The sequence below is a fragment of the Drosophila novamexicana genome, unplaced genomic scaffold (genome assembly GCF_003285875.2).
Source record: "Drosophila novamexicana strain 15010-1031.04,08,12 unplaced genomic scaffold, DnovRS2.1 tig00000689-arrow-pilon, whole genome shotgun sequence".
Lineage (NCBI taxonomy): Eukaryota > Metazoa > Arthropoda > Insecta > Diptera > Drosophilidae > Drosophila > Drosophila novamexicana.
Window position 1 is genome coordinate 2,230,560 of NW_020824818.1, and position 23,402 is coordinate 2,253,961.

At 37.6% G+C, this 23,402-nt stretch overlaps 2 protein-coding genes across 4 annotated transcripts; both read right to left on the reverse strand.

Annotated features, from left to right (window-relative positions):
- Positions 1 to 2,124: 2,124 nt before the first annotated feature.
- Positions 2,125 to 14,277, reverse strand: LOC115762979 (choline/ethanolamine kinase). Of its 3 annotated transcripts, none has more exons than XM_030705355.1 (8): positions 8,064 to 8,340; positions 6,917 to 7,023; positions 6,411 to 6,837; positions 6,162 to 6,314; positions 4,831 to 5,219; positions 4,697 to 4,762; positions 3,928 to 4,345; positions 2,125 to 3,118 (listed from the first exon to the last, which is right to left on the reverse strand). In XM_030705355.1, the coding sequence occupies exons 1-8, from the start codon at positions 8,196 to 8,198 to the stop codon at positions 3,056 to 3,058; spliced, it is 1,758 nt and encodes a 585-aa protein (XP_030561215.1). In that variant the 5' UTR covers positions 8,199 to 8,340; the 3' UTR covers positions 2,125 to 3,055. The 3 variants fall into 3 exon arrangements, with proteins under 3 accessions (XP_030561215.1, XP_030561216.1, XP_030561217.1); XM_030705356.1 differs by lacking the exon at positions 8,064 to 8,340 and adding an exon at positions 14,199 to 14,277 and having other exon boundaries at positions 2,126 to 3,118; XM_030705357.1 differs by lacking the exons at positions 2,125 to 3,118; positions 3,928 to 4,345 and adding an exon at positions 4,366 to 4,528.
- Positions 14,278 to 16,927: 2,650 nt separating this feature from the next.
- Positions 16,928 to 19,800, reverse strand: LOC115762980 (enolase-phosphatase E1). The gene is made up of 3 exons (XM_030705359.1): positions 19,505 to 19,800; positions 17,551 to 17,909; positions 16,928 to 17,453 (listed from the first exon to the last, which is right to left on the reverse strand). The coding sequence occupies exons 1-3, from the start codon at positions 19,528 to 19,530 to the stop codon at positions 17,296 to 17,298; spliced, it is 543 nt and encodes a 180-aa protein (XP_030561219.1). The 5' UTR covers positions 19,531 to 19,800; the 3' UTR covers positions 16,928 to 17,295.
- Between the last annotated feature and the right edge of the window lie 3,602 nt (positions 19,801 to 23,402).

A 23,402-nucleotide genomic window follows, 5' to 3' on the forward strand; every position in this document is an offset into this window, starting at 1 on the left:
AATGGGATATGGGACACGGGACACAAGACCCGGCACATGGTACATGAATAAGGACATGCAGATAGCCATTGTGCAGCGAGAGGCACACTCACTGACTGACTTGACTGCCAGCCTGTCAGGCATTTAAATAGTCCTTCTGTTGTCCTGTGATTGTTGCATTAATTAAAGATGCGCTGCATTGTTTGGGGCCGCATCCTGGCAATTGTACGATTTGCTGTCCTTGTGGTCCTGCCAGCTACGGCGGCGTCAGCTCATTGTGTTTTGAATTAATGTCAAAGGATTTGCGTAATTGGGCTGTCTCCTTACCAAGGAAATTAACAGCAAGGCCTGACGTTTGACACTTGCCAGCCTTAAAGTGAGCTACGGTCAAGTGATTGCAAAACAAGTCGAGCAACATTGAGTACAATCAATCAAATGGAAATTCTTTAAAATGCCACAAACGATTTTTGGAAGTCCGCAATATTAACAAGTATAAACAGAATAATTATGTAAATAACAGTAATAGGAATTAAAAGATTAAATAGAATAATATTACTAAAACTAATAATTATATTCTAATAATAATAAAATTAATAATAAGTAGAATGATAATAATGGTATTAACATTATTCATATAATCATAACTTTTATTATTGCATTGCGAAATCCCTAAAATTGTAATTAATATATCTATAATAATTATTAATAATAAAAACAAAAAAAATAATAATAATATTAATAGTATTATTTACTATAACTTTTAATATTCTTAAGCTCTTTATTCTCATTAATATTATTAACATTATTAATATTTTTCCTAATAATAATAAAATAAAAAGTTATATATTCTTTAGAATAATAATAATTATTATTAAAAGAAAAATAATATTAAATTTAGCCGGGTAACCGACTAGGATATGCCCCCGCCCATAATAGTATTTGCACACGCACACACACATGCACACTCACACTCACACATACACATATATAGTACACGCACACCCCCAAGCTGCGCACTTTTTGCAGCAGCTGTGTTTTTACTCAGCTCAACCTCCCGCTCTGTGGAAAATTGATTTCTAAATAGGTTTTTTGTTTATTTTCATGACAATCATGGAATGCTCAGGGCATACAGATGACATTTAAATGTGCGCATAAACTTCAAATTAAAATTCGTTGATAAATGCTTCAACATTGAAGAATGGGTAAGTCCGGAGATGTTCTAAAAGTAAAATATTCTGGACGTATTTAAGTTGTACGCTAACCAATTTACTAGTCTTCATTTGTTAACACTTGTTATTGATATCGATATTTATCGATTTTAATATGCATAAGTGAGGGGCTATCGGAATAAATTATGTAACCTCTGTGTCTTTTATATAAGAACTCACGTATCAAAAAAATATTTATATTATAAGGTAAGAGATGTCTTCATGAGTATTTTGCCTGCTCAGGTTTATTATATTCCCATATTCATGTTTTTTTTAAATATTGTAAGAATTAAGTAAAAAAGCCAATACATAATTGGTAAAAGCCTATCGATATCAATCGATCGATATACTTTTAAATCTATCAGCCAATCTACCGTTCAACATAATTTATGTATACTAATCATAATTTCAAATAAGAATACGCTCTTTCATTAAAATATTTCATTGTTCAAAGTTCAGAATATAATAAAAACAATTATATAAAATTAAAGTTTTCTTACCTTAATTCTTTGTCAGCCTCCTTTTGACAGTTTCCTATCGTTATCCTTTATTTTAATTGTTATTTTGTTATTGTTGTCATTTGTCAAGGTCCGACGTTTGCACTTTATTTACCCTCGCAAAATTATTCAAATAAATGCCTTTAAACGCAAGAGGTAGCATTTTGATAACTATTCCAAACCCCAAACTATTTACACTAGTTTAAATATGGACCAAAGTCCGTCTACCGTTTGCTCCACCAATTCGCTTATATTTTCGATTTCACACTTTTGCTTACTATAAAACTATTTTAATTCTTTAAAAGAAGAATCAAAATACATAGTTGAGGATCTGAAATTTTTGAATTTCGCATTAAATAAACTCATGTAATACTTTCAGAAACGTATCACACAAAATGCACCAGTTGAAATATATATACAAAATGTATTTTAAATTTTAACTAAATTTTTGATTTATTGATTGCATTAAAAAATAGACGCAAAAGTACTAAATACTAATTACATATATATACTATAACTAAATTCATTTAAGGAATATAGATAGGTACATAAAAAACACAATTTGTTGTTGATTGTTGCTGCTGCTTTCTGTTATCCGAAATTGGGAATCAAGTTTAAAGAATACAATCAAATTTAATAACTTGGCAATGGAAAAGCTTCTATCCCGATGGGTATTATATGTTTAAAAAATAATACTATATAAAACCAAGAGTGCATTTTGTGCAAATAGGGATAACAAATTCGTACGACAAATAAATTCGAACAAATTAACGTATGGTCTGTGGCATGTGTGTGGGTGTGTGTGTATGAAAATGCAAGGAATTTTAGAGCCGTGTAAGATAGTGCGCTAGTTAGTCGTAGCGTTAGATAGTTAGTGCTGTCTTAATACTTGAATGAAACTTTAGTAGATGGGGCAGTATATAATGCCACCCATATCTAAAGCAACAACAATCGTAACTAGCTAAAATTGTTGTCTTCTGCTTAACTCACGCAATAATCACAGCTGCAAATTTTCTTTTGACTTTTCTTCTCAGCAATATATCATAATAATATATGTATAAGCATGCATAGCACTAGCTACGCACAGCATATCATAGGTATGTATATATGTAAATGGGTCTGCTCAATCCTAATTATATAGCACATATAGTCCATGAAGTAGTGTGTTGTCAACTAGTTGATCAACTGCAATAACTAAGCTGGAAAATAAGTTTCCTAACTTCGATTTTTTTGGGGGTGAAAATGTTAGTTTTTCTTGTTCTTGTTGTTTTGTAAGTTTAAGGCCACTTAAGCACGCTTTACGATTCGATTAAGTGCGGTTTGATGATATTGACTCTTTCACCATCAAATTTGATCCTCAAGTGCCGAAATTCATTTTGCCAAATAGGCCGACTTTAGCTTTTGATACTCCAGTATGCGCGAAATGCCATATTCCTGCAAGAACAACACAATAAAGAATTAGTTGATTCTCAATATTATGATAAATACAAAATTAATATTGCTCGAGACAGAAATTAGACGAAAAAGCAAACCACTTTTGGTTTAGTATATGACAGCCATTATAAGTATGTAAGGAAATAAATTGTTAAGCAACATCTAATCTAATCTGTTTAGCTATAAAAACTATTATATATAGATCACAATTTGATTTACCAAAACCTAGTTAAAAAAAAACCTTGATAGTTCTTAGAACAAACATATTTATTCATAAATTAAACACTTGATAGTGAATATAAACCCCTTGATTCAAACAATATATTCTCAGAATTAAATGTCTTTTTGACAAAATAGTTTAGATAAGAATACAATTTGACCGATTTACGAGTGTTTTATACAGGAAGTATTGCCGGGAAAAGAATTTACCCATATATTTTATTATTTAATATGACATAACAAAAGTTGGACCAATAACAATATAAATACTGTGCTTATATTATATGTGATAGGTTTAAGTAAATTGTCTAATACGTTTCCAAAGAATTAAGATATATAAATCCAGTCTGCGATTGATCTATTCTATAAAAATTATGGTCGTATAACCTCTTGCTTTAAGCATATTAAATAATCTTATAAAAAATAATACGCAAGTACATTTTCTAACAAAATTAACTTGTTATGTTCCTCCCACCTAGTTTCCCTAAGTTGACCTGTATCAAATTATCTATATAATGAGTTTTATATTTTCCAAAAGTATTCTACCCAATTTTTTTCTAACCACCATCTATACTTATTATAAAACTTACCCAATAACCAAACTCAATGGCGGAGGTAACATTAACCACGGACCAGAGGCTCCAGAAGAGATGTGAGAGCATTGTGAATAGCCGTATCTCGGCATCGACCGTATCGAGCTCCTCGACATTGGGCTCGTAATGCTCATCATCATGATATTTCTTTAGATAGTTGACAATAAAGTCGCGCCGCTGCTGAACCGTGGAATATTGCTCTTTATAATGGTGAAAGTAGGGGAACTGCGGATTGGTATAGTCGAATGTCCATTCGATGAAGTGATTGGCCAAATCGAAGCCCCGATAGTTGTAGGCGCAATATTCAAAATCAATGATAATGAGATCCGGCTCATGATCGGACATAAAACTGGAGTCCAGTGCAGAATCATCTGTGGTGTCCAATTCGGCGCATGGTGAGGCGCTTGGCGATTTGCTATATGCGAATGCGAACGATTTTTATTTGACGGGGGGGAGAAATTTGATTAGTTCAATTTGCAACAGATATAACATAATATGGCATGGATAACCTGTATGTATTTGGTAATTTGCTTAGGCCGATTTTTACAACCAGCTCAATAAATTTTTACTCAATTTCACGACCGCAGCAAGGGGCCATCTAGAATTTAAGGTAGTTTTATATCGGCAAGCGAGCACATAGATCTATATGTATATATAATGTATAACTTAAGGACTAATTTAGCAATTGGCAAATAAATACTGGTTAGCGGCCAACAGAGAAGTATGGAGGTTAGCGCAAAACTATATAGTATTATATACAACTCACTTGTCATCCGTATCCAAATTGCTGTTGCCATCCAGGCTGTCGCCCAGGGTCTCATCAAAGTTGGATCTATGGCAGAGATAAGACTTCAATTAGTATACACAGTGTATTGATGAGTTCTAGTCGATTGAACCCACCGCAAGATACTTATGGATTCCCTTGGTGTACGCTCTTGCCCACTGCTCGATTGCCTTAACAATATGTTGCCCTCTTGCAGATCGTTGTGACAAAAGACAACGGGATAGGCGCCGGCATCTATCACCGATCTCAGCCAGGTTATCTCCTGCACGTAGTTAATGGAGCGCATTAAATTCCGTTGCTTTTGCAGCACTGTCGAATTGGGCTTCGATTCAATCTTGCCCTTCACAATGCTCTCCAAGCTGGCCAGCCAACGATCCATACAGTTCCAGATCCAATCCGGTTCCTTGGACATTGGTATATTCAGGCTGTGTATTTCGCCCATTTTCTCAGCAATCTTCATCGAAATGCGAGCATCCCCCAGCTCTGTGGTCGCCAACGGTCGTGCCTATAAAATATATGAATATATCGAATTGTTATTTATGATATTTTATATCTATTACATTTTTGGAGCAGTTAGAAGTCGACGAGCTTTAGGATACCCAGAACCTAGCGGGTCTGGGTTGAGTACAGAGGTTGTTTAAAATTAGATTGAAATTAGAATTCCCAACTAAAAAATTTAATACTACAGCTTCTTCAATAATGTTTCTACCTAAAAGACACTACAAATAGACCAGATGAAGCTGTCTAATCAATTATGGAAACTAAACTAAATCCGTTGAATACCATGCATTAAGATATTATCTACTTTATTAGGCGACATACTTATATTTATTGGCAATAAATCTACACAAGCCAGAAAGACCACATCAGAGAAAAAATTATTTCATGACAGGCGTCATATAAATTTAATTCGTATTTAGCTTTTCCTCTGAATAACTTAGGTCTTATATATGATTTCCGAAGGTAAGACAACTTACCTTATCATAATTGAATATGTCTAAATATGTTTATGTTTATCTTAGACACAACAAAATTACTATCTCTCACACTAAGTTTTATACAAAAATGGATGGTATACTGATATTTACAAATAATATATGTACACATCTAGCTTATTCTTTAAAGAATTAGATATATATTCTTCAATAGGATAATATTCCCTATGCTCTTTATGAAATCGAAAATCTCTGCTGCCAGTTATAAGCATTGACACAGAGATTTGATGGAAACTAACCGACTCTTTAATACCTTGCAGAGTCTATAAGAACTGTAACACTAAATTTGGGCGAAGACTTCTCCAAATTCATTAATACCAAATATTCCTGATCAGTGTCTTTTCTTTTCTTTGACAATTTGCTATTCTCTGGCTGAGTTTCTCATCGAACTTCCACATTTTCTCTGGCCAAGCTCGATGAAATTATCAGAGCTGTTTTCCTTGCCAACCTACCGGTATATACTGCTCGATGCGTCCACCGGGAAAGATGCCATGTAGCTTGGGTCCAAAATTGCGCTCACTTAGCAAGGCAAACACCACGGACTCGGTGATCATGCTCTCCAATGCATGATCGCCGTGGGTTTGGCCATAGATGCGCAGTAGAACCTGTTGATAAGAATTAATTATCAATATTTGCATACCAGGTTATCAAGTTTTTGGCGACGAAATTTTATTTTTGGGCATGCCGATCGACCGACCTACCTCACGTGGTTCCTGCTTGGGGGTGTGCAGCCGCCTCAGCAAACTCGAGTCGCCGCTGTCGCTATCGAAGCGTCGCCGTTTGTTTGCCTGCTTGGCGCTCAGCGCTGCGTCGTCATCATCGTCGGCGACAGACACAGGTACAGGGGTGGGGCTGGTGGCTTCATCAACGCCCACAACCACAGTTTGTGCCAAATTTTTGGCCGCCTCCGGGGCGACAGCAGCTGCCGTGTAGCTGTTATTGTTATTATTGTTGTTGTTGTTGTTGCTGTTGCTATTCTTGGCAAATACCGAGGCGGCTATGACGTGCTTGCCAATGCTGACGACGTTGGCATTTCCTTGCTGCTGTTCCACCTCCAACAATTGCTGCTCATCGAAATCATCCAAGTCGGGCAGACTTACGTAATACAAGAAATTCGAGAGGCCGCCACTAAAACGGAAGAACGAAAAGAAACAGTTCGAATTTCAATTTTTTTGTGGTTATTGCATACAAGACCTCTAGAACTCACCTGATGCGCTTCACCACAAGCTGTTCTGGGGTAACCACCTTCCAGCGCCCGGTTAGATAGTCGCGGCAAATTCGAGAAGCCGCTTGGCGAATTTCCTCGAGTGTGGCCTATTTGGATTGGTGCCAAGAGCGTCAAATCCAAAAGAGAGAGAAACCGAGAAGAGAGAGCATGCGTTAAGTTACGGAGAGCGGCAATAAATGGTTTTCACGTTTTTCAAATTGACAAAACAAATGTTCGTACCCGTGCCCGGGAGGGGCTTTTGGGGATGGTGTACTAAATATAATAAGCATTTGCATGTGCTTAAAATGGCATATAAGTTTAAAGACAACAAATAGGCAATGTGTTTTTAGAACAACTGCAAGACCTTGAGCCTGCTAGACAACATTTTGGTACACAATTAACATGTACTATATAGAATACACGTATCAATGAGCTAAAACAAGTGGCATGTTAACTAGTGTGAACTAAAACCGCAGTCAATTTATTTATAAACAGCTTAAAGAACTTAAAATACCAAGTGTGGAACCTCAAATAATTAAAAAAAAACTTACCTATTTGACATGTACCTAAGTGCTAAGTATATTATGAAAGTATATACTATAGCTTAAGTGGACAAACAAATAATTATACCCAAACAAGAATGACTAAATACAATAATAAACAAGTACTCTTCACATAGAAAACAAACACCAAAACAGAAGTAAGCTATAAAACTAAACCTGACCGACTTGTACCAAAACTTAGGTACTTTGATTTCTAAAATAGATGGTAAGACTGAACTTAATCGAAGAATTGTTCCATTGCTGAAATGTACTTTACAATATGTCCGCAAACAAACTAATGCACTATATACTAGATAATGGCATAGGCAATCGTACAATAAATATTATTAAGAAAACTTTGGTACTATCACAATATGTACCAGAAAAACTTGGGTTTTATTACGAAACAAGACTTGAAAACCAAAATGGTGTTAAGAATCTTGGTAGACAACTGTCGTGTACCAAAAAGGTACTGACATGTACCCAAAGTTAGAAGGAGATTTAAAAAATGTACATTTTAAAAGCAAAGAGCAAAAAAAATATTAAAAAAAAAAACCCCTGCAGTAAAATACTATATTGTATATAAATACTTGTGGTTAGCTTACATTGCGTCGAAAATGTTGCCAGATATGTTCATAATTACAACGAGGGCGTTTACAACAATTCTCATCAATTTCTGGTAATTTTTGCTGCTTTTGACGACGAGTTTTGTGTTTATTTAAATGTTTACGTTGTCTCATACTACGCGTATTATGTTTTACAAAAGTTCAATAAAGATGTAAATCTATATGGTATATAAGTGTAAATCTAATTATATAAAATCAGATGTCTCAATTCCGTATGCACGCAAGTCTTTAATGTTGTTCCGAGTCAAGTCGAATGTTCCTCACAGCTGAGCGTTCAATAATAAACTGAGGCAAAGTACAACAAAACTGACTCATCGACGCCCCGGGATGTGGTCCCTGCACTCTCTCTCTCGCCCGCCCTCTCTCTCTCTCTCTCTCTCTCTCTCTCTCGCTCTCTGTCTCTTTGTTTTGGTGGTTTTGTGCAGCACCACCACAGCCCTTGCCATGGGGTTGCCAGGGCAAAGCATATATTTACCTAGACCAGAAACTCGACTGTAACCAAGAAATACGTCAATCGTTGCTCAAAAACGAAATATTTGCGTGCTGTGATTCAAAACAGATGTTTGAGTTCTCTGAGACAGGTAAATATACTAGATTGAACTGGTTTGCTGGCAATTAGTTGTAGTCAAGTGCCAACTAAAGATAAGATTGCGTCTTAAGTACTTGTAAATATTGTTAACAGGCTTAAACATAGGACCTTGTTGTCTATATTTAAGTCCATTGCGTTCGTTGACCTGCGTTACATATTGGCACCTGTTCAAATAACTGACGTCAAAGATGCCTTATCTCATTCTCGTGTTTAATTTATCTTCATTTAGATTATTTAATATTACATTTGTGTAAGCTTTTGCCGATATTACTATAAAATTTACAAATAGAATGGAATTCTCTAGAAAAAAGAAGCAGAATTTATATTGCCTTAAATCTACAAATCTGATAGTTTCGACTTAAAAACTATTTAATCATTAATTTTATGTATTTGAGAAAATCCCTTTAAATTCAGAAGACTAAATTCCTTTCTTTTTATTTTATAGATTCCGATTACCTCTGATATTAAAGTGCTAACATATATATTTGATTTCTTTTTGTAACTTTTTATTGCATATATATCTATATTTTCCCAGGTACCTAATCAGCAGGTATGCAATTATTTACCAGATAAAGGTACTCAAAGCGGTGCAACCCTTCGAGATTTTATTTCGCTCTCTCTCTCTCTCTCGCTCTTCGATTTTCTGCCTTTTCCATTTCCACCCTCTTCAAAACTGGCTCTCACACAAAATGTTCAACTCTCTTTTGTTACGTTCTATTTCTCTCGCAATTGTTTAGGATCTCTTGCTTTTACAAGAACAATCTGGTACATTATTCAAATATGTAAAATTTATACTCTTATCTAATATTTTGTTAAGATCTACATTTATTTAAATTTTAAAGTATTTATGCCACCAAAATTGAGTACTAAGGGAGTTTTCCTTTTGATATAGGATCTATGTAAATTAAAATATATTCATATTTTATGTTTATCAAATAAAGAATGAAGACATTTTATTTACTGGAATTGAATAACTACAAATAAAATAAGCAGTCCATTTGAGTAAACATTTTTGAAATAAAAGTTATTTCTTCCTTTTGGATTTGCTTAAAATATGAAAATTATTTGAAAACTAGTTTAATTATTAACTCTCAATTCACACAACTTTCCCCCAACACACACACGCACACACGCGTTCGTCGTGGAATTTTCCACGCAATCATCACAACAAGAAAATCTTCCATTTACGCACAAAGCAAAAGTCTTATCAAGTGGGTGAACATAATAAGAAGGTCAACACTACAATAAATACTTTATAAGAGAACAAACAAATCCAAGATTCGTTTAAATAATAAATGTAGCGTAATGAAAAGAAAATGTTGAAGAACAAAAGAAAAATGCATTAATTACAAATTAAGCAAAGATAATTGCGAATCGAGCAACAGGAAATACTAGATGGCAAATAGATTACGTATTACCACTAACCATACAATGCATAGATACACCAAACAGCGTTTTAATCGTATCAAGATTCGTCGCAACGACTCAGCCCCATGGGTGTCTAAGAACATTTAAGTGTGCCCAGATACATTGATGCATTGTATGGTTAGTGGTATTACTCAATTCTACCACTTGAAATGCAATTCACAATAGCAACAACAATAAGAAAACTGTTTTGTTAGCTGAGCGAAAAGTTTCTTGATAAGCGGTTCCGGAGCTTATCAGCCACAGCTTTTCGAGCTTATCAACAACTATTTCATAGGACGCCCCCTTAGTCGCAAAGATGCGTGAACTATGTGCTTGTAATTTCTTCCACAGTCAATAGATTTGCAGATTTAAGATTTCAGATAATGCCAGAGGGCATTGAACAATGTTTCTGATAACAGGATGTTAGTTACATGATCTTTGTACTTTGCCACCGACTGCGCAATACGCTGCCTACAATGTGACTACAGTGACTCGACAACTGTAAGCTCTCGGCAGTCACTGTCAAACTTTGTCAAACTGTCAGCGATCTGGGCTTACGCGAAATACATATGTTTCGATCGATCTTTCGTGGAGGTCATCAGTAATGGGACCCGTCAAAGTGCGAGCAAATAAATAATTCATTAAATTCAAACATTTTTTTGCCAGACTTTCAACTTTTTACTCAACTCTAAAATGAAAACTAAAATATCTTATACTAGAATTTAATTATATTTGCTTTTTAAGTGCTTTTGCAAGTCTCAAATCCGGTTTTTTTCTAATATACAGCCAAGTTTTTTATTATATTTTAATTATTATACAGATCATTCGATTTCACGAGAAAACGTTCAGTTTTTAAAATATTTCAGACTAGTTCAAGCCACAAATCTCTTCAAAAGTAGCTCATCATATTGCATTCTACGTTTTATTATGCGGCTAATCATCCCGCCAATATATAGGTCAATGTGAATTGGTAGCTCCCAAAGTCTGCCTAGGGTCTGCAAATATTAGCTGCTGATAAGCCGAAAGACCATGTTGAAACGCGAAAGTTCTGATAAGATTTGCTGGAAGAGCGCGTGTTAAACAAGCAATTAGCAAAAAATAATACCGAATAACTAATATTAACACCCACTCAAATGGTGCATTTGATATTATCTATAAGAGCTATCGAGTCTAGGGTATAGCAGTCGAGCTTATCGCAATTCACAAGCGTTTTGTACTACATTGTTAGCAATCTATTTCACAATGTCATCAAGCCATATACCATCTAGCCAGACCCATAGACATATATCTGGCATAGTTAGGTATTTATTAACACTGAATGACTTTTGCTTTTTGCCAGTTAGTTATCTTGCTCTAAATTGAATTAAACTACATATATATACTATGTTTGCTAAATACCTTTTAATGGGCATGCAAATAGCATTAGTTGAAATTATAATTTGATAACAAAATTAATTGTACTTATGTACAAATAACACCTTATCTATTTTTTTATGAAATTATCAGAGATTTTGGGCTTATTCTTCGAAATTCCACTTTAATTGAATTGTGGAATTTGTTGTAATAATAAACATCAAATTATTTATTGAGCTAGTGTATTTTGTGGAAACAAAATAAATTTTTCTACAATCATCTGTATATGCCCCTGCTCTCTATAAATATGTAGGGTATATTTTAGTATTTGGGATTTTTGCGTAAGATCAGCAGATCAAGTTCACGAACCATGAATTTCCCAGCCTCATATTTAAAGACAATTACCAATTACAATCAAAACAAAAACTTTTTATACCCTGAACCCAATAAAAATGGGTATAAGGGTATATTGTATTTGTGCAAAATCCAAATGTATGTAACAGGCAGAATGAAGCATCTCCGACCACATAAAGTATATATATTCTTGATCAGCATCAATAGCCGAGTCGATCTAGCCATGTCCGTCTGTCCGTATGTATGAGCGCAAAGATCTCAGAACCTATAAGAGCTAGAGACTTGAAGACTATAAGATGTAGGTGCTCCTAGTGCCTGCGCAGATCGAGTTTGTTTCCGATAATCGATAACTTACTCCGTTGCCAAGCAATCGATAAAAATCGATATCGATATCCTGTTTTTTGGGCAATTTTGGTAAATAATAAGAGCTAGAGTCACCAAACTTGACATATAGCTTATAAAATAGAATATATATATGCATTTGATGTTGGGTGAAGAGGGTTCAGGGTATCCCCCAGTCGGGAGCTCCCGACTAGAACCTCTTACTTGTTAATTACGGCACTTTGGATTTGTACAACGTAAATTTTGCCTCTCTGTCTGACTTTCTCTCTCTCTCTCTCTCTCATACGCATATATTCATATAATACTGATTAAATGTGATATATCGCATTTCAGGCTCCAATAAAATATGTGTTAAACTACTTAAAATAGTTATGACGTTATATAACATTAGGTAGAAAATATTAAAAGAATAGATTTTAAAAGAATATTATATAAATATAAATGAACAGTTTTATGGATACGTATACAATAATATAATTAAACAAGTCACGTCCAAAATCGGATTATATATAAGCTGAATCACTTGATGCACTTAAGCACTTAAAATAATTCACTGGAATGCCTTTGAGGGGGGAAGTGCGCCAATAATAGCTCAATAATTACATATGTATGTACGTTAACAGAGAACTAACAGCAGCAACGCTGCGGTGGGAATCCCATGTACAAACATGTATGTGTGCGCATGTATATGTGTTATATATGTATATGTATGTAGATAGTAGATACTACTTGTTTAGAGCAATTACCTGGCTACAACTGTGCGTCTGCAGCTCGCCTCGCAACTGCGCAGCAGCAGCGGCGGCACGTGACCTGTTGCGGCGAGTCTGGCAGCTCCAGCGACAGTTGGGAGCGGTTGACGGGGGCGAGGGCGGGGGCGTGGGGCGGTAAATGGTCGCCAGTCTGTGACTGAAGCGGCGGGGGGTGCCGGCACGCAGCGCCAATGCGACGAGTGACTGCGACACGAGCTTTACGCAAAAAAGTTGGCAACAAGTGAAAAAAAATAAAAACAATTATAAAAAAAAAAAATGAAATGCTTATCAAGAGCAGGCAACGAGTTGTGTTAGAAAGAGAACAAGCATCTACAGTGTATAAAGGCAACGGGCGATAAGCCCGCTGTGAGCGATCCGCTAGGAATCCGACAAAAAACGTGGAATCACCATAAAAAAAATGAAATCAAAAGAAACAACGGTAAGAAAAGCCTTGAATGACCAACAAGTCGAAGCTTAAATACCCTTGACGATTATGACTCGCTGTCAGATAGGAGCAGCCACTAATGCTGCGTGTTGAATTTTAGTTTATTGTTTTAGCTAATCAAGTGCTTTAATTCTATTTCACCAGGCAATAAAAATGTAAACCTAAAGATAATGGTCAAAGTTACCTTTTCCGCAAATATTGTTACCTTATGAATGTAGAGAATATTCCACAAAATATGAATTCAATGAGAAAATATATCACATTGTTATAAAAATCTTTCAAAGTAGTATGCAAATTATTCTAATTCACTTCAGTTCCGCAAAACCCTCTTTCTAGAAATCCAAGATTTGTATAAAACTAATGAAAAATATATGATTTAAATCATTTTAAAGGCATTTATCTTAGGTAAAAATTAAAGGCTTAATGAAAATTAAATGTGCAAGAAATAACAAAGAAAATCATCATATTTAAAATCAAAATAAAAAAGTAAAAACAAAATAGATTAACAAAGAAATTGGGCAACACAAGAAATATGATTGCACTCTGGCAACACTGGCGCAGACGTCACGAAAAATGCGAAACCTAAAGACAGCTTACATAAATATAAACCAAAACCCGTAAGCATTTCTTCAAACTGTACACTTTTAAAAGTTATGCCTTTTGGGTTGCGCAACTTTGAGCTGACAAAAGTGCTAACAAAGTCAGTAGGCTTCTCAGGCGTTTTCAAGGGCCCTAAACAGTCAGAGAGATTGCGATGACACACGGGGTAAAGTCAATGTACGCGAATTACGTAGAATATGAATAACAATGAAGCGGCTAACAAAAAACGAAAACACCAACAAAACGGATTTGAAAAGCATTGTGCATTCTCTTACCGTTTGCAAATTGTTGGACATCTTGTGGCTAGCTGCACGCACTCTCGCTCTTTTTCAGCCGTCCTCGACACGATGTCCAAAAGGTAACGTAACAACTATGTGTGTGTGCGCGTGAGTGTATGTCGAGTGTGTGTGTGTGTTTGTTCGTTTCTGTGTGTTTCCTACTTGGTATATGTATTTTATTCACACTACCACTGACAACAATAATTACAAATACTATTTACAGACACTTTGCACTGCGACGTCACTTTTAACTAAATATAATTACAATAATTATAGAAATAACTAGACGGATTGTTGACTATTTCTGTTTGCTTAACGGTTTCACTTTGCACTGCTTTCCGGTTTAACATCCACTCGCGCCCACGTTTCAACTGCTACTGCGATCGGAGCTTTTGGTTGAGAGCGGCAAAGAGGACAGCGATTGCGATTCTTGCTTGCCTGCTCTTCTTTATCTTATCACTTGTTTTTGCAATGTGCGTTGGCTCCCGCTTTACATTTGGATTTGAAATAAATTGCGAATCGATATTGCAATCGATACTTACGCGTACGATCGAGCTTTTGCAAGTGAGCACCAACTGGCTGCGAATGTGCCTTCCCACCAATTTCTTATTGTTCTTGCAATTTTTTAGCTGTTAGACGGCTCAAGGCTGATTGCTATGGCCGCTTCTGTTAATTCAAAATTTTACGTTTGTGCAAAATAAATATATTTTAATGTTGGGAATCGTAATGTTATTTTTCGTTTATTTTCAATTTTTTACCAGAACCAGAACCAGTTTTAGTTTTATTTACGTCGCGCCCCGTCTGGTTTTTTGGGTCAAAGACAAAATCAATTGCGTTTCAAAAAAATATGTTTACCAAAAGCTCAGATGGGAGTTTTTTTTAATATGTACATATATTTCATGCCAATTGGCACGCACGCAGTTCAAAATTATTGTAATACGAGGGTGGAACAGAATATATTTAACTAAATAGAAACCAATACGTGAAAACTCTTAGTACTGAAGAAGCACCACTCGTGGAAAAGCTTTCGGGCTACATGGCCAGTACAATGCTCTACAGCTGGCAGCTTTGAAAAGCTTTCGCATGCATGCCCATGCAATCCGCGACGTTTCAAAGCTAGCTTACTTTGGAAAGCGCTTTCGACTGGAAAGCTTTCGCAAATGTACTTTCAAATATGACTCACTGCACGGATGCGATCATATTTATTTTCGTGGAATTACTGTGCCCGATAATAAATGCGTATCGAGCTTTTACGGAATATGGATGTGTGCTACAAATTTGCGAGATTTGCATTTGGAAGTATTAACAAATAGGAATGTTAAATGCATACATATTTGTATACAACTTATCACTAAAACAATTACTCATTTAAATAATAATGCAAATTTCTCACACATACAGAGACACTCGAGCCTTCTGTGCCGCACTTAATGCCGAAAGGTGGCTGTTGATAAGCAGCGTCTATTGCTGTACAAGCTGTACAGTCCCGTCCCGCAAAGCATACACGCATGCATGTGTATAAACACACACACACATATACGGCTGTATATGCGAGCGGTTTCTATAAAGCTTTTAGAATTTGCTAGAAAGGTGCAAAACCCTCGAAGAGTAGACAGAATAAATTTACTTGATTTTTGCTTTTGTATTTCATTTGTTCTTCCATTTATTTTTGAATGTTCTCGAATGTTTTTGTTATTTTTTTAATTTTCAGGCTACGCTTTGTTAGCCATTTTCTTGTTACTTGACTGAATGCGCTCGCTGGTTACTTTTGAAGTTTTTCAATTTTGCCATTTTTACATGCTCTGCTCTAATTTTAATTATGTATTCTGCGTCACCTTTTATTTTATTTTCATTTCTTTTTTTTTGCAAGCGTTATTGCCTATGGTTTGGTCTGATTGTTGTTGTTGTTGTCATTTTTGCTGCTCTGCTGCCTCCGTCTTACTAAACTATTATTCATGTTTGAGAGAGAAAGAGCTAGTCTGGTCTGGTAATGGAAGTGGAAGTGTTGGGAAACTATGTAAATAACAAACCACCAATACACATACAACGCTCCACACAAAATTGAGCTCTTTAAATGCAAATTAAATTGTGGAATAAAATAGTTCATTTGAGACTTAGCCAAGTTAAGGTATATACGTATACAATTAGAAGAGAAGAGAGAGAACAAAAATGGTTGTACATTATTTAAATTTTTAAAATACATTATTTCATTTCCTTAAGTTTGGCGAGTCGGCGCTGTTGGTTGATTTGATTGCTATATAAAAAAATTTGATATACAAGTTATATATATATATACGCATTTCTTTATATGGTTTCTCAGTTCTATGTATAGATTTCTCAAAGGGGGGTTGGAAGTGGGCAGCTTTCGTGTTTACGTGTTGTTGTTGCTGTTGTTCTAGGATTTGCTTTCGAGTTTTAAACATAGAGCTTTTTTGCTTTTAATATAAATATTCATATATAATATAGGATCATACATAAAATTAAAAAAGAAATTATCTTAAAAATGACAAATGCGTAATTTTAAATTTGTTTTCGTTTACTTTTACAAGACAAGTTGTTGTTTGTATCGTTCATTTTGAGTTTTTATTACATATAATTATTAAATTTGATGCTTTTCTTGTTTACAACTCAGTGTTTTTTTGCTTGTTTGTTTTCTGCTTAAAAAACGCATCTTGTTTCTTTTTTGTTTTTATATATATATATACTTTTTTCTTTAAAGTTAAGTTTTGTTTTGTTTAAGTAAATTTTAAATGATAATGGATTTTTTTTTCTTGCGTTTGTTGCTTTTTGTTAGTAAAGTCAGAGAGAATCGGTACATTTTAAGACTACGCTCCCTTTACAGGATTGTTATTAGAGAAGCGCCAGCACACAACACCCACATACACGCACACCACACATACACACTCACGCACGGTCACTAATGTACTCTCATGTGCTGCCAGTGTATGTATGTGTGTGTGTGTGCGTGCGTGCGCGTATGTGTGTGAACGCATTTTGTGTGTGTGTGTGTGTGTGTGTGTGATTTTTTGTGTTAGTAAATTTATATGTAGTACTGTGCTGCTGCTGAGCGGGCGATGCGATGCGGTTTGCGACTTTAGGCAGCCACCTCGCTGGCTTCGGCACCGTTTTGAACTTCATCCTTTGTGCTGGCCTCGTCCAGCTTCGCCTTCTTCTCCGGCGTGGCAACGACCTCATCGGCTTTGGCGGCGGCCTCGTCGACCTTTCGCTTCACAGCTTCAGCGGCGGGCGCATCTAAAGGATTCAGAGAGAGTCGAAAGTTAGTTAACTGTAAAATTGTATGGTTTGTTGAGGGGTGAGGGAGGGAGGGTGGCAGGCTGGTTTAGCTCACCTTTTGAATCACCGTTGGCTGCCTCTGCATCATCGGCGCCATTCTCAACAGCTGCTGCCTCGCTGCTTGGCTTGGCCTCAGCTGTTTTCTCCTCTGCCTCATCGTCCTTCTTCTCATCGGCGGCTGCTGCTGGTGCTTCGGTCTTTTTCTCGCCATCGACGGCATCGGCAGCGGGTGCAGCTTCGGCGCTCGCATCAGCACCGTTTTCCTTGGCGCCATCGGCGCTGCTGCTGGACTCCTCGCCGGCACCGTTCTCTGTGGTGGTCGGTGTCTCAGCCGCTGCTTCGTCGGCAACAACGGCATCCTTCTTTACAGCATCAACCTCCTCAGCAGCAACTTTCTCAACCACAGGGGTCTCGCTGTGATTAGGAAAACAAAATAATTACAAATTTGATCCCAACAAAAATGTCTAACCAACATTTCGCAATTTCGTGACACGCGAAAAAAATTCAATCACACAAAAGACCGGCAAAAGCGGTGAACGTCGCAGCCGGCGTCGCTTCCGCGTTAGTTACAACCACCCCCAGTAGAAGCATATACATATACATACACACACATACATACTCGCATACATGTTAAAGGCATCTGCCGACGCAAATGATAAATGGGAGCAACAACTCGTGGAAACTGCGACGCAAAAAGAAACGAACAAAAAAAATATATAAGAAAAGGTGAGCGGCATGCGCTTCCATATAAAAATTGTGCTTTTTCCTTTATACACAGTGGGAAATAGGTGTACATAGCACAAAAAGTAAAGAGCGCAGAGGAAAGGCAAAGCATGCAAAAAAGAAGCGCGACTTGTTTGAAATACAACGTACGAACAAAATAAAACTGGTTTTTTATGTTTCCAACACTACATGCATCCCTCTCTCGCGCACACCATTTGCGTGCCACAATGCGCGCGCGTCACGTACAGAAGTGAAACAGCATTACAGAGAGCGAGAGGGCAAGCGCTCAGAGAATTGCAATGCAGGGCAAAAATAACGGTCAAAACTATACATGCTCACATAAACACCCACTATGCGACAGTACTACCGCCGACACCCCTCCCTCAACCTATAATCACAACCTAAGACAACAGACAAAACGTTTTTAACGGTTATCTTTAACTGCGACGCAAGAGCAGTTAAAAGAAAACGCACACAACGAAACGCAGACAATGCGGCAAACCGGCACTGCGATTATTTTAGGCAATGACAAAATACTTGGAAACATTTGATTTGAGCAGCTCATTAGCACAAAAAAAAAAAAAGAAGAGCGTAAAAAGTCAAGCGGCCAATAATGCCAAGCTTTAAGCTTTAAACGAAAAATGCGCAAAAGACGAAACCTGACAAAAATTAATGGCCAGGGCCAGACGACAGCAAAAGCAAACAGACAAAACGACAGCTGAAACTCAAACGGCACGAAATAAAAAAATATATAAAAGAGCGGCAACTTAAATGCTACACACAGATGCAGCGCTCACACGCTTGTGCATACATACATACATGCATACATGCATACTTATTTGCGCACTCCGCTTTGCACACAAAACATGCACACACACGCGTACGCTCAATATATTACTTCTTTGCCTTCACCAGCCGCCACCGACGAACATGTCCAACAACAAGCGTGCTGACGAAGTCGCCGCCGCTGTCGTCGCTGTTTGCCGGCCGGAGTGTGAGCGAGAAAGCGTCATGACGCCGCGCCAAATTCAACGGCGTCGTTTTTTGCGCGCACATTTGGGCTGCTTTGGCGTAAGCGAGACAACTCTATGAATTGTTCAAGCATTTTACGTAGATAGACACAAAATTCAAAAAGAAATTTTTTCCAAACTGAAGAAAATGATGTACACCACTTGCGAAATTAGCCGCATTTGCCGCTATATGTATTGTTTGAACAAATTCAACGCACACATGCAATATAGACTAAGGCACACACATTACACACAAATCCAAATAAAATTACTCACTTCTTTTTCTCAGCCACATCAGCCATTTTAACTTTTAAAGAATTACTTTCAAAGAGAAGCGCGAAAGAGTTTAGTTTTTGATTTTGCAAATAGCACGCGTACGTAAACACGACTTTTAAATACTTTAAACCAAGCACGTTTCAACAAGATTTGCAAATTTTATAAATTAGTGCAAATTGCTCTTGCTTGACCACTTTTTCAGGTATCTCTCTGCTTACAAAGTTGAATGCCTGCTGAGTTTTTAGGTTGCCGTTCAAGAATAACGTCCACACAGTCACGCAGAAAAACGCCGAATGAGACAGAGACAGAAGCTGAGGTAACTTTATATACACTAGGTATATTGATATTGTTTCGATAGCCGGCAGAACCACAACGCCGATATCGATATATTCAACGCACGGTTATATTTTCCAAAAATTGCTTGCTGGCAATGTAATTTTCAAATCAGGTATATTATTTATATACAATCGCTTGATAAATAAACATTATGCATACAATTGGTTCTATAACTGTTTAAAACCGTATTTTTATTCCAACATATAGCGATGCGAATTAATTAAAATGTATAAAAAGTATTATGTTATACTCAAAATGGCACTGTTATTTAGGACAATGGCATTGCAACACTAATATACAATGTGGTGAATAGTGCGAATGCGATAGCAATTTCAAGAACGCTGTAGTTAGAATGAACAAGAATAGTTTCGGCTTTCAGTGGAGCAGCGAAACATATATATCGATAACATACAATGTTACGATGTATTATGCTTTGGGTATTCAATGCATCGTTTAATTTAAATATTTAGATAATCTTTTAAAGAATTTTTCTTAACAGATAACTCAAAGCACTCTGTTGCGATCAGTTTTTGTTTAAGTTTATTTAATTAACCCTTTTTTATTAATGAAAAATTCGAGCAGCGGCACGACAAAGTCATTGTGCAACATCACAACGCTCGTTCTCAAAAAAAAAAAAACTTAAAAACTGATTCCAACTCCTAATCATTTATTTTTGGCAATGAAATGGTTCACACAAGGCGGCAGAGCTTTGTTTAAATCATGCCTAAACTTTTTGCAAAGGAATTGACTCATTAAATGCTTTTATATACTTAACAAAAATTGGGCGCAGTAGTAACCTTCAATGAATGCATTTTTTTATTTTTACACATGCTGCTTACACAAACATCTGCTCTTAACTCAAAACTAGACTCGTGCCAGCTGCCTGAGCTGAGCCTCCCCTGAATACAAGCGAGTGTATGCATTTAAGGGACAAAATCTTTATATTTGAAAAGAAAATAATTAATAAAGAAACGTTCAACTATGACATTTCTATCAGAACTTATCTTTTCATACAGTTCATTAAATCATTCGATGAATCGCTAATTGTTGTGGAGAAACTATCGTAAACTAACTCATTTAGCATAAATGTAAATAAATAACAAATTTGCGTTGCACTTGGCTACCCTTATCCTGATTATTTATGTTATTTACATAGATAGCCAATAGCTTAAAAGTATCGATAGCAGCATTAAATAGTACCGTTCATTCAATGTGACATAAACACGCTTTGCCCGCCAACAGTTGCCCAGATGAATACAAATGTACAGCAATCAATCAAATTAATGCTCGAATTGTTGTTGTAGTGTTAGTTTAAATTTGGAAGGACACGCACAAAAGTGGAAATTACAAATTTCTGGCCCAGTAGCCAGCCCAGGCAGGCAGGTAAAGGGCGACGCCGAGACAGATGGATTAGGCAGCATCACGTGCCATTGTGCGCGTCCTGGATTAATATTGTTCAGGACGAAAGCAGCCCGGCACAGCCGGCTGTTTGTCCATTTTATTACCTGGTTCCGAGTCTATTGTTGTTGTGCGCGCGTTTTACAAGGGTTTTCCAGCTGCAATGTATCACGAAAAATGTGAGTATTTGGCCTGTGACGTCACACACACACACACACACACACACACACACACACACACACACACACACACACACACACACACACACACACACACACACACACACACACACACACACACACACACACACACACACACACACACACACACACACACACACACACACACACACACACACACACACACACACACACACACACACACACACACACACACACACACACACACACACACACACACACACACACACACACACACACACACACACACACACACACACACACACACACACACACACACACACACACACACACACACACACACACACACACACACACACACACACACACACACACACACACACACACACACACACACACACACACACACACACACACACACACACACACACACACACACACACACACACACACACACACACACACACACACACACACACACACACACACACACACACACACACACACACACACACACACACACACACACACACACACACACACACACACACACACACACACACACACACACACACACACACACACACACACACACACACACACACACACACACACACACACACACACACACACACACACACACACACACACACACACACACACACACACACACACACACACACACACACACACACACACACACACACACACACACACACACACACACACACACACACACACACACACACACACACACACACACACACACACACACACACACACACACACACACACACACACACACACACACACACACACACACCACACACACACACACACACACACACACACACACACACACACACACACACACACACACACACACACACACACACACACACACACACACACACACACACACACACACACACACACACACACACACACACACACACACACACACACACACACACACACACACACACACACACACACACACACACACACACACACACACACACACACACACACACACACACACACACACACAACACACACACACACACACACACACACACACACACACACACACACACACACACACACACACACACACACACACACACACACACACACACACACACACACACACACACACACACACACACACACACACACACACACACACACACACACACACACACACACACACACACACACACACCACACACACACACACACACACACACACACACACACACACACACACACACACACACACACACACACACACACACACACACACACACACACACACACACACACACACACACACACACACACACACACACACACACACACACACACACACACACACACACACACACACACACACACACACACACACACACACACACACACACACACACACACACACACACACACACACACACACACACACACACACACACACACACACACACACACACACACACACACACACACACACACACACACACACACACACACACACACACACACACACACACACACACACACACACACACACACACACACACACACACACACACACACACACACACACACACACACACACACACACACACACACACACACACACACACACACACACACACACACACACACACACACACACACACACACACACACACACACACACACACACACACACACACACACACACACACACACACACACACACACACACACACACACACACACACACACACACACACACACACACACACACACACACACACACACACACACACACACACACACACACACACACACACACACACACACACACACACACACACACACACACACACACACACACACACACACACACACACACACACACACACACACACACACACACACACACACACACACACACACACACACACACACACACACACACACACACACACACACACACACACACACACACACACACA